At 41.6% G+C, this 13,058-nt stretch overlaps 1 protein-coding gene across 1 annotated transcript in view; it reads left to right on the top strand.

The window, feature by feature from the left end:
* mid2 (midline 2) overlaps nucleotides 1–12,290 on the top strand; it is a gene marked incomplete at its 3' end in the record, with an annotated part of 60,267 nt that extends 47,977 nt beyond the window's left edge. The window contains exons 9-10 of the mRNA XM_079228427.1: nucleotides 11,325–11,532; nucleotides 11,867–12,290. Coding sequence (XP_079084553.1) covers nucleotides 11,325–11,532; nucleotides 11,867–12,290 — 632 coding nt within the window. The remainder of the gene's footprint in view (nucleotides 1–11,324; nucleotides 11,533–11,866) is intronic.
* Between the last annotated feature and the right edge of the window lie 768 nt (nucleotides 12,291–13,058).

The raw sequence follows: 13,058 nt of genomic DNA, 5'->3' as shown, positions 1-13,058 counted from the left end.
CTCCTTCCCTGCACACAGTAAATACATATATAGAAAGAAGCTAATTAAAGGTGAACAAAATGCAAGTAAATAAACTGAGAAAGAGTTTAAAGATATTTAAACTGGTAGGAGCATGTTAGGTTACAGTGAACCCAAAATACTTTATTTTCAAAGAGCACGTACTTAATATTAGTACGACTAACAGATCCTAGTTCAAGTGTTAATGTGCCTTTCTAAATCAGTGAAGAGGGACAATATGGCCAACTCTACGAAGTCTGATCACCTAAATATTCCTCACTTGGGTCTCGGGCTCGACTGCAGCATGTAAAGGGTTAAAGCTTCAGCGATGCAGCTAATTTAGGATTTGCCTCAAGGGTGCTCAATAAAATTTTAAAATCGGTCTTAAATTACAGCAGCAGCGAAGAGAAGCTAAATGAAGCCGATATGACTACTTCTCTGAACTGCTGTCAGGAGTCTGGCTGTGGCATTTAGGATTAACTGTAATCTGGAGACTGCTGGGTAAAATAGGTGTGTGAGGAAACTGCAGTAGTCAGGGGATGATCTCTCTCTCTCTCTCTCTCTCTCTCTCTCAACCACTAGCCTCTTTCTCTCACCTTGCTGGTCTCTCGCTGGCCCTCTAAATGGGCCTGTGAGCAGAGACAGGTCGAGGGGCGACACATAATCTAAACCTGTCAGCTCCAGCTTCAGGACTAATGACCAAACTTCTAGCTGCTTAAAGAGGGCTATGATCGATATCTGTATAATATAATGACAATAGGAAAGGGTTTCCTTGTAATGATGAATTTACAGAGAGTTATTGCCTTAATCTGCCTGGACTACCTTCCCAAATAAATGACAATAAAAACACAACATTAGAAAAAAGGAGAAAGAAATGTAGTGGCCTGTAAATATGTATTATGATTCTGTCAGCTGTAATGATAAGTACAAAATAAATATTCTGCTTACCCTCACCCATCACCGCCTGCCTTTATGAATCCAAATTGAATGTATTCAGGGTCATAATTCGTCAACACACGATTTGAAATCTTTACTGGCGCAGAGTTGTCTGCCACTTAAAAAAGGCCATTACCGGTACGAATGTTCTCTTTTTAAATAACTGAAAGCAGAATGTTAGTTACAAGCTAATAGGACACATGGGCATACTTTTCATTTTGTCCCCTTTTTATGTTCATATTAGCAATTAAATGTATGTTATTGTTATTAGTGATAAGGGGCCTCTAAAGAGAGCGCTGCCTCATCTCCACTACTTCACCTGTCCTGCCCCAGCATTCAACACTGCCATCTGGCACTCTCAAGTGAACCATTTATCCATCAAATATCAGCAGGCCCCGTCATCTGAACTTCTGCCCCCCAAGTCAAAATCTTCCAGGCGGACCCCGCCTGTGGGACGCGGAGCATGTCAGTGCTTGAATTCTTTTCTTGTGGCATTAGAGTGGATTACTGCCTCCGCGTGATGCGGGCATGACATCTAGCTGCAGAGCGTTTAGAGGTGAAGCGCAGGGTATCTGCAGCTGGCAGTCAGCTCGCTGTCTCTGATGCTCTTACCAGGCACCATATAAATGACACTAAGTAGCAGTTTGATTTATAATGTGCTCCATTGTCACAGATGAATGGGACGATTGTGTGTAGGTGTTATTTTTCATTGTTAATCTCACATCTGTTATCTCTCTCTCTCTCTCTCCCTCTGAGTACAGTTAATTAAGCCGTATTTACTTTATTGACATTGGAATTTTTTATAAATTGTGTAGACAATATACGTAACTAGATTAAAGTGAATAATAAATACAATAAATACCTAAAAAATTGATATGTACCGTATACTACATAAAATTAAACGACTAATAAAGGATAACACTAATTAACACAAAAGCATTTCTTACTTTATAAAAGCAGGTTCACGTTATTCCTCTGCTAGTTTTGCCATATTACATTTTCACCAAAGAGGGTTTGAATGATCTCCTTTGAAAAGAATACTTCTGTGTTTTCAAACAATTTAGAGAAAGAAATAAGTGGATACAGCGTAAAAAAAAATAAAATAAATGATGTCTATAACAAAGACTGGTTACATAAGAAAATAATTTCGACCAGTGGACCTGACTGACACATTGTTGACAGTATATAATGTGGTAGCTTTGCCTCTCTCTCCTCTTCCACTCCCACTGTCTGTCATCTTCTTCTCTAGTCAGTGCTATCAGGTGGGGAAGCTTGTCCACCCACAGAAAAGTTGGGTTGAGATTTTGAGCATGTGATTGGCAACCAGCATTTCTCTCTGCTGTAATGGTTTAGACAAGCCATCAAAATAAGAAAAGAATCCTTAAATATTTTTCTCCGGGATTAAGGTTTCATGCTATGTTACCTGCATCATGTCTGTTCGTACGTCTTTGTGCTTCATTCTCTCTCTCCTCCCTCTTCATCTCAGAATAATTGGTATTCAGGTTAAAGTGTCTCTCTCATCTGATCTGGTAAAGTCGAGCAGTGTTTTTGGATTAAAAAGAGGTCACAACAAAATGTATCACACATATCTCACTCTGACAGGCTTATTGTGTTTCCCTCCACACTGCTGATGTACGAGCTCTCGTAGCAAGCTTTTGAGCTGAGAACCACAAATTATTTTCCTTGCACTTGAAGTCTCTCGTTCTGTCTGTGGCTATATTGGAGGGTTTAGCTGTCACATTTTTGAAGATAAAAGAAATGAGGCTCTGGAGGCTTTTAGCCTAAGCTCATCATATATTTCAGGCAGCTTGCAAAGCAAAGAAGGCAGTGACAAGTCACGCAGATACTGGAAAGTTGTGCGTCACAGCCCTGTCTGTTCGAAAGAGTAACTCCAAAGTACACCCGTAAACGCTGTGTGTGTGAAACACATTTGAGCAGCCGACTCTCTCGATACTTTTTATATAAACTATAGTGTAAATTATAGTATGGAGTATCCATGTGATCTGTTTTCTCTGTAATATAAAAGATGCATCTAGTTTAATGCTCGAGAAAAGCTCATTCAAACACTTATTGGTTTGCATCACGACACACGGGTTCTCATCTCTTTTAACAACCAACTGATTGGTGACAACTGAAATAAAGTTTAAGGGAACTGCTCGCGTCGGAAAGAAATCAAGGAGTTTGACTCAGGCTTGTTTTTGTTTTCCTGAACTTTAAGAGGGATTGTTAGAGTCTGTGTTCTTATGTGATGGCTTGGCCTCTTGGTTTCTCCTTTATGTCCCTCTGTAACCCCTCTCTTGGCATGCTGTCCTCGGTTACCTCTGGGTTTGGCATCTTCTGGTGCCTTTTCTTCAATGTTTATGCCATCTGTCAATTCTTCCCAGTGGTAAATCTTTTCAACTCAAGATGCCACCGATTTTTGGTCTCACGGCGAGTACAGGCCAGATATGCCACACAGACATAACATAAATCCAGAGTCTGGATACACATTTGTGAGGTTTTTTTGTGTGGTTTTCTGGGAGGGAGGCAACGTCTGCCTGCCTTTTAAGGGCCCTACTCAGCACCGCTATGACGATACCTGGAATAACTTTAGCTTGTAGCCATTTGTGCAATTGCATGAGAAAGGTCAAATGCAGCAACCTGCATTGAGTTGATTAAATGTTACAGCAGTAGAAACAAAATTAGCCCCAAAGACTTGAAACATTGGTTTAAAAAAATGGTCTGCTTATCAAATGGTGCCCAAACAACATGTAATCTATTTAAGTAAATCTGGAAAACATTAAAGTATATGATGAAGGTATAATCTATCATGATACCCAGGAACATTAAAGTGGAACTCCACCAATTTTATACATCAAAGTCTGTTACTCCCCACGACTTGGGAAGTTTCACTGCTTATTTGAGGAAAAGTTTTACAAGGCCTGTTGTGGCTTCAGAGGGATACACACACAGTCAAATCAAAGATAACATCTCTGGCCCTGCTTTGTATTGAACTCTCCACCATGAGTCCCACAACGTTGTCCGACTGCGATGCAAAAACAGTGGAGTACTCTTTTAATGGCTTCTCACCTCTGCCGCAGTCCTGTCTCGTGCAATTCAGTTGGCTTGATGGAGACAACATTTAAAATCATGTTGTGAAGTCTTAAAGCTTTCAAAGGCTTTTTAGGTCACTCCAATGTCACTCCAATGAAACCACTCATTGAACCCCGAGTGGCTCGCTGCAGACTATACTGGAGAAGTATCACTGTGCTGTTAGGTTCTCACAGCTAACATGTGAAGTAACCCACAGCTTCGTGAAACCCGTATGAATAAAGTATGATGGAGAGGAAGGCAGTAAAGGGGAAAGTGTGTGCATGCATGTGTGTGTGACCTTCTATTGCTATGATCATACTTGTGCATTTACCTCAGAGCGAACTGTGACCAGGTTTCTCCACAACTGCCCCTCGAAAGTGAAGGGAGGAACCTACAAAGAGACGGAGGGATATGAAAGTGGATGAAAAGTGACAGGTTGAGAGTGAGAGAAGGAGAGTGTTGAACGAAAAGAAGACACCAAATAGCTCTTTGCAGGGATGAGTGTCTGCAGACACGAGTGCCCTCAATCCACTGCTTGACCTATTAATACAGTCCATGCCTGAGCGATGCACAGCGAGGTCGTACTCTGCTGGTCCAGTTACATTTTTTTAAATCTGAATATCAACAATCAAACAGTAATATTGTTATTAAAATACAGACTATAATATATTCTTCTGTTCAGATTTTTCTCTCACTGACTGATTTTTGTATGAAAAACAAAAATAATGAAGCCTATCTTATTAATTTAACATTTTCACATTAAAAAGTCAAAGCCGCGCTTCTGGATGACAACATTGTCATAATTATATTTCTGTTTAAAGCACCGTATTCTTCGCCATTCATGAGCATGAAATTGAATTAAGGTTGCACCCGAGTTCGGTCACGACTTATTAGAGTGGCGGCTGACAGAACAAGAGCCTGCACATTAATAAAGGAGGCTTTTATTAGACTGCGCCTTGTTTGTGCTCTTTAATTGTCGGTCTCAGTAACGACTTCAAACCAACGAGAGACAAAGTTACAGAGAGGAAAGCAGTTTGTTATTTATGGACGGAGGAAAGGGTTCAAATGTAGACTCAGTAGTACCAGCAGCATGTAGATGGTTCCATTATAATGCAGGATGTGTCCGTATCTGTGTTGTCTCTCCTCTGAGTATTCCATCCAGCAGGCTGAGCTGGTCCGGTCAGAGAAAGCAGCCTGTACTGTTTATAGTGTCTGATTTGATTATGTGAGCATGTGGTAGACAAGATGGGATTTCCTCAGCTTTAGATTCAGCACATTTTTTAAGATGTTTTGCGGTTTCTCTGAAGACTTTTGATGTGGAATATTTTGTTTACTTGTTGCATTCTCGTGGCTATTTGCTTTCCTGAAGGGTTTTTAAATGTAATGTTAGCATTATTATATTACCTAATTGTATAAATGTGATTAGTGCATCTGAAAAGGGGCCAACTCTGGTTAAATCCTGTCCCGCTGAGGGACGATTGTGTGCTTCCACAATGACCAGCAGCATTGCAGCCTCCTGGGAGCACTTGTCCCGCAGTGTACAGCCCTCTAACATCAACATCCAACATTTTGTCATTTTGCAGTCCAAAGCTGCAGGATGGTGTCACGTAGGAGAACCGAAAGCATACATTCTGGCTTAAATATGTCTTTATTTAGCAGCTCTATTGTTTACAAGTGAAGACTGGGCTCTATATTGACTGAGCACATTGTTTGTGACCAAACAAAAGCTAGTCTGAATGAATTACAGTGCTGACAGTCAAAACACTGGACTGTTGACTTTATAATGTCCGCCGTCGTGTTGGTAAACTATTTTGGGCGTCCATATTGTGTGTAAGAAGCAGGGGGTCGGCAAGCACCCCAGTGTGTGTGTGTGTGTGTGTGTGTGTGTGTGTGTGTGTGTGTGTGTGTGTGTGTGTGTGTGTGTGTGTGTGTGTGTGTGTGTGTGTGTGTGTGTGTGTGTTTCTCAGATCCCAGTCCCTGCGTTGAGAAAGCAGCTCAAATCCAGGCTGAAAATATCACTTGTCAAAGTGCCCAAGGGGTACACGTCCCTCTTTACTTCCTGTTGAAGGACTTGCAATAATATTTACCCAGCATGCATCTCTGGTGACAGGCCTCAAGCTACCACACATCCCCTAAAGTAAACAGTAGGAGGTGGAGAGGAGAAGAGCAGAGTGTTTTGTGTAGAAGAAGAGAACGAGGTGAAGGGGAGGGTACAACAGGAGAGACAGGTGTCTCCATGGAATATAAGTATTTCATGCACACTGTGTGATTACAATGTTTCTGGTTTGATTCCGGTGGGAGAGCTTTGTTGCTTGTCACCCCTGTTCCTCTCTCCCTGTTGTTCCTGTCAATCTCTTCTGTGAACTGTCAATTGAAGACAAAACATGCTGACAAAGTATCCACACACAAAAAGAAAAGGAGGGGGGAAGCAAAGACAAACTGTAAAATGTTCATGTCAAGGATAGGAAGGCTCTGCTTTACAGTAGATTCAACATAACAATGGGAAGAGCAGCACCTTTTTCTCCAACTCCATCAGGAAGCAGTAGGAACTCGAGTAAAACTGGACATCATCTCCCTCGCACTGCTTAAAAGATATTAAAAGAATCCCATAAAAAGACAAAAAAACTACATTGAATGTACCTTCCCTACCTTACTACTTACTGCACCATAGACCTCCATTGTTGTCTGCAGCTGAAAATAGTCCTAATAAATACACTATTCACTCTTGTTAGAGTAACATTGCAAAAAAACTACTGAAGAAAGTTTTCAAAACTACAGAAGAATTCTTTTTTTTTATTAATCTAAATATTTGTGACTCGTTTTGATATAGATTTACTTATTTAGGAACCAATGGGTTTGGGGCTTCACTCACCCATTGTCAGCTTTGGTCTTCAAGGGGTTTGCTGAAAATATCCTTTGACCTGTCTGTTTAATCTGTAACTTAAAAGAGAAAAACTTTTCACTATGATAGCAGGGAACAAACAAGCTAATTAGAACTGAGATTTTACATTAAGCAGCAATATATCACCGTGTTTTGTCATTTGTCTTTTGGGGCTTGACAACAAAGAGTTCTGTGATGTGTTCACGAGCTCAAAGCACCGTCCTTCATTCACTGAGCAGGTGAAAATGCCAGCAGGTGGAGGGGGAGATTGGGAGTGTGTTTAAATGCCAGTTGGCTGGGAGTTTTTTTATCATTATTTTTTTCTCCAAGACAGGCAAGACAGAGTGGATTTGAGCTCTGAGCACACCTCACCAAGCAAACCTTGATATTAATCGGTAATTCTTTCAAACCTTTGTTAATGCAATACAGTTAATGCATGTGCATTGATACAGGAGTAAAGACTGAATCATTAACACAGGAGCTGAGTTTTAAGGAATGCTTAAATTCTACACACAACCGATAGTACTGACAGTGACTCTTGTTGGGGGGAAAAATCTTTCACATGCTTTTACTCTAACGAACCATCAGAGAAACTTTCCTTACAAAAACGGCTCCTTAATCACAGTGAAATTCTAAGCAGACCCAGAAGCTTTACTGAAATCATTTCCTAGCACTGGTCTCTGAAGACTCTGCTGAGTTCATTAAAGGGTGAAGTTGGAGAAGATCAGTGACTACTGTTTGTCTTTGCTCTTCACTACACAGACATTTTCCGTTTTTGTGGATATCGAGTAGAAAGAGACAAACAAAACTGCCCAGTAAGAGGCGAGAAAACAAGATGTGAGACCGTGGCAGTAATACCTGCTGTGCACCTCATCCGCCTGCTGTGCTATAGCCATGGTACATGGTTAATGCATTTTTTATGTCGCTAGTGTAAATCTGTGTTTTAGTAGACAGCACTGTTGGATTACACACCATATTATATATGGATCAGTCAATTAGAGGCCAAGTGGCACACAGCCATGCATTTGAATGACTTGGAATGATTGGCAAGTTTAACAGAGATGTGTAAAGATATACGTTTTATTTTTAGCTCTGGAGAGCTCTCTACGTCGCCAATGCTGCTATTTCTACTGGAGAAATTGTTTAGTTATCCAGTAAATTTTATCTTTTTTTAAATATCTCCCTCTTTACAGACAGCTCAATATATCCCTCAGCGAAAGTGTGAGGAAGTGAAAAAAAAGAAGCGTGAGTGAAATTGACTGAATTGAAATAAAATCTATTACCCAGATGTTATCCCACTTTAAGTATTCCAACAAGGACCCTTCAAAATGAAGTTGGAATTAAATTGCTTTTTATACATGCTCCCCCAACACTCGCCCCTTTTATTTCTCCGCTCTTTTTTTGACTTCATTTTTTGGGTTGTATAAGTTCCAATTTATTACTTCCTAGTTTGGAACAATGCTCAGCTTCAAAGCAGTCAAACGGAAAGCACTTATTACCTCTGCAGACAGTTGGAAACATCTCTAATTGCTACTGTTTTACCGAGTGGAAGCAGACTGATCAAACCTAGTCTGCGGGATGTACTGTGTCATTATCTTGTCCTGTCTTTATTTTCAGTAATGTACAATCTGACAGCGCGGGAGTGTGCGTGTGCGTGCATGTGTGTGTGTGCGCGCATGTGTGCACGCGCAAGTGTGTGTGTGTGTGTGTGTGCGAGCGTGCGTGTGCGTGCGTGCGTTGTTTCTGCAGGCAGCCAATGTAAAAACGATTTTGAACTTTCTTCGACATATAGGCATATATACTTTTCTTATTTTGAATTGGTCTCCTTGCTGATGTATTGCACCACACACTCGTTCTTCAGCCTTCAGGCCGTCGGTGTAGCTCTCCAGTAGAAATCAAATCTGGCATGTTCTCTGAGGGCTGCTAGCAAATACCACTATACTCACTGTGACTGCAGGTCTATTCATTTCATGGCAACTCTGCAACGTGACTGATCTTCAGTGGTGGAAGAAGTACTCAATGCAGAGTATACAGTCCTGCGTTCAGACTTATGTAAAAGTACAGAAGTATTAGAAGCAAATAGTACTGTAATGTCAAAAGTGCAAGTGTAGTGCAGAAGGATTTCTTTCATACTGTTGAATTATTGTGTATATTTGTAATTTTTTCTTGAAACCTTGACATGTAAGCAACATTTAAATGCAGCTGTTTTAGAACAATGCGTTAACGTTTTAAAAACTGATCTTGTGTTTTGTTTGTAAAATCGTAATCAGCAAAGTAATTAGTCACTACAACTGTCAGACACATTATAGTAGAACAAAAAGTACAATATTTCTCTCTCCTCTTCTCATAAGTATTTAGCAGCATACAATACAAATAGAGAGGTACATAAAGATACTACTTAAGTACAGGTCTTAAGTCAATGTACTTTCCACCACTGATGAGTTTGACGGAGTTTGCACATTTCTCAAAACAGGAAGTCAAAATTATACTAAATACAAATAACAAGTTCACAACATCATATGACAGTGTTGAGCAGTTTCAAACAATGATGCCTTGAGGGTTGTGTGAATATTGCGAACAGTTCACTCTGGCAGTCTGCCAACACTGTGGCAAATAAAAAAGTTCAGTTTTATTTTGAGTATTCTATCAGCTTTGTGTGTATATATACATGTATTTCTACATACAAAGTATTCACCATTCAAACCCAAGCTTATAACGCATGACTTTTTCCATTTTCAAGAATCCTGCTGGCGTTGGTTCAAAACATTTCCACTTGGCCACTTACTATACTGCATGTCTGCTTGGGTCTTGGCCGGAGTTGATGCTCTGTGTGTGTGTGTGTGTGCTTGTCCTCTACCGTCACGTGTGTCTCCCCTTCCCCAACCTCGGGCACAGCCTGGCTCTCAGGAGTCATCCCCTGGAAAGGCATGACAGAGCCCCAGTGTTTGGAAATGGCTGCGCTGGCAGCGATAAGCAGTTCAAAGAAGAGAGCGCATTAATGTAATTGGCTGCCAGCAGCACATTGGCCTCGTCGTCTCATATCCACACGCGGTAACACACACTCACCACGCGGATTATTGGAGAGGGAGAGAGGCGAGAGGATGAGAATGAGAGAACGGGGGGGAAAGAGATGAAGGGAAGGACAGATAGAGGGAGGGGAGGAGGAGTCGGGGTCCTCATTGTGTCGCTCATTAAGCTGTGGGAGGCTCAGGGAGGCTGAGAGATGAGATGAGAGGTGTCAGAGTTAAATGTCAGGTCTGGAAGGGATGTGGCTGACCTCCATGAAGCCTACACACACACACACACACACACACACACACACACACACACACACAAACACATATTATGGACAAAGAGAGGGGCTCCTCTGCTGAATCTTCGGCCTCCTATTATCCCCTCAGCTTCTCTCCTCACTCCCTTACTCCTCTCTCTCTCTCTGCCACTCACCTACTTTTACCCTCTTAATTTCTCCCCCATTACACCCAAATTGCTGGTGTCATTGCAAATTGAATTGTTGCCACCGGATAGCAGCATTTCCACTGAATAGCCGACTCAACAGCTACCTACTGCAGTGGAAGTGAAGGCTATTTCCTTCAGCTAATTTCCAAGTCTGTGTGATGGAAGGTAGAAGGCACTGAGGAGAATGCCGGGTGGCTTCCTCCACTGTTATAAAATGTTTTCACCAAAGGCTGCGAGAGGCTTTGAAGTTTAGACTCTCGGCCTTGTATTTCAAACATTCTCCTGTTCTGTCTCTCTATGTGAGTTCTCTGCGAGCACTTCTCACCCCACTTTCTATTTATTTTCGTCTTTTGCTGCCGCTCTCAGTTAAAATCTTGCCCTAATTTGTATTCTCACTCTCGGCTCTTTCACATTCTGATCTTGTGGTATGTGCTGCCTTTTTCCACGTAAACAATATCCAGGGATGACAAACACAAAACATATTTTTTAAATGAATTAAAATTGGGAAATGTTATATTTCAGATCTTTTTACCTTGTGTTTGTGATACATAAAGAAAGCAGCTCTGTTGGCTTCAGATCTTCTTTGTATATATCTGTTCAACAAGACATTACATGGCAACTTAAAGCTAAAACGTACATAATTACTTAACAGTTGCTGCCTTCTTCTGTACGTCGACATAAATATTATTAGAAGAAAAGCAAATTATACAAAAAACATTACATTTAGGAAATGCAGGGGATTTTATTATTCTCAGTGAAGTTTTTTTTTATATTTTGTGTCGCCATAAATGTTGCATCATTTAACAATTGTTATGCCTTTCAGGGAGAAACTTTGTGAACTGTGATTTTAGATCGAGGTGCCAGTTTGTTAACGATGCTTGGGAATGATGATTGTGATGTGATCATTATCATTATCATTAGCAACATTAGCTGCCAACACACAGTAAAAGCCCCTTACAAGCATAACATTTCTTTGCAGGTCAACCCTTCAAGTTAGATCCAAAGACGGCCCACAAGAAGCTGCGTCTGTCCAACGACTGTCTGACCATGGAGAAGGACGAGAGCTCGCTGAAGAAGAGCCACACCCCGGAGCGTTTCAGCAGCACGGGCTCCTATGGGGCAGCTGGGAACGTCTTCATTGACAGCGGGTGCCACTACTGGGAGGTGCTGCTGGGAGCGTCCACTTGGTAAGAAACACGCATGCAGAAGACTGCATTATATAAGCCAGCAAGGAGGCTCGATAAACCAAAATATCTTCCTCTATGGAGTTAAAATCTAGGCTGTTATGCAAACCCACACCAAACAGACACACTTACTACACACAGTGTATACTCTTATGCTATTTATATTCTTTTCACTAATTGGCTCTGAAGTAGACCTTTTCATGGAGGAAAAACCCAAAGGGCCCGTGTCTATCTTGTGTGTCCTCAGCATGAGGTAGCTTGACTGTGCAAGTAAAGTCATTAAGGACGACTATGGTTTCAGATCACTAATGCATTCCAAAATGTTCCTTCCCTGCAGGTATGCCATCGGCGTGGCTTACAAATCAGCCCCCAAAAACGAATGGAGTGGCAAGAACTCGTCCTCATGGGTGTTCTCGCGCTGCAACAACAACTTTATGGTGCGCCATGATGGCAAGGAGATGCTGGTGGAGGCAAGCCTGCAGCTGAGGCGGCTGGGTGTCCTGCTGGACTACGACAACAACTCACTGACCTTCTATGATGCCATGAACTCCCAGCACATTCACACCTTTGAAGTCTCCTTCCTCCTGCCCGTTGTAGCCACTTTCATGATCTGGAACAAGTCCGTCATGATACTCTCAGGGCTACCCGTCCCCGACTTTATCGATGGCGTGGCCTCAGATCTGCTAGAGCAGCAACAGCAGCAGATGGGCCTGTGCCGACAAGAGTCACCATACTTGACCGGGATGAAGACCTGCCACTGAAAAAGGCTCACGGATGGCCGAGCAGAGTCCACTCAGCCCCGGCGACTGAAAGGTTGATGGGAGCTGAAAGACGTTGCCAGTGGGACTGAGTTCTGGTCTATCCTCTGAATTAAGAGCAGACCAGTAACTTTCTTATGAATTTAGAAAGTGTCGGAGGTATACACACCGGTCTGGAAAAATGTCAGTCCTGTTAGTTTGTAGCCATCCAATGCTTTGCAAATCCACCAGTGAATAGGAGCAAGGTCTCTTGACTACAGCTGTCAGTAGACCTAAAATACATCTGAGGCCCTGGAGTCACTGAGGACATCTGGTTTTATGACCATTTAAGGTCTTCCTTTTTGATTTATCTTCCTCCTGACCTGACCCCAGGCATCAGCCATTTAGAGTTTGAAGTTACAACATATGAACTGTGAGATCTCATCGCACCTGTTGTAGATTAAAAACACAGCACAATGCAGAGGCAGCAACAAAAACAGTGAAGAATCCTCCTTATTTAAGATTTTCCATATTTCTGTCACATTAAGTTGACATGATATGTCAAGTGAACTAAATCTGACATAAGCTAAATTAAACTGTACATTAATGTGCAGCTAAAGGAATAGTTTGAAATTATATAAAGTACACATACTTATTTTTTTTTGGCAAGTTAGATGATACTGATACCACTCTTATATCTGCATGAGGAATATGAAGCTAGAGCCAGCAGTTGAGTTAGCTTAGCATAGCATAAAGACAACAGTAAAACTACAGTCTCCATTTTACATTTCT

The sequence above is a fragment of the Taurulus bubalis genome, assembly GCF_910589615.1.
Source record: "Taurulus bubalis genome assembly, chromosome: 13".
Lineage (NCBI taxonomy): Eukaryota > Metazoa > Chordata > Actinopteri > Perciformes > Cottidae > Taurulus > Taurulus bubalis.
The sequence above is the reverse complement of the archived record's forward strand: the minus strand, read 5'-3'. Positions and strand labels throughout refer to the sequence as shown.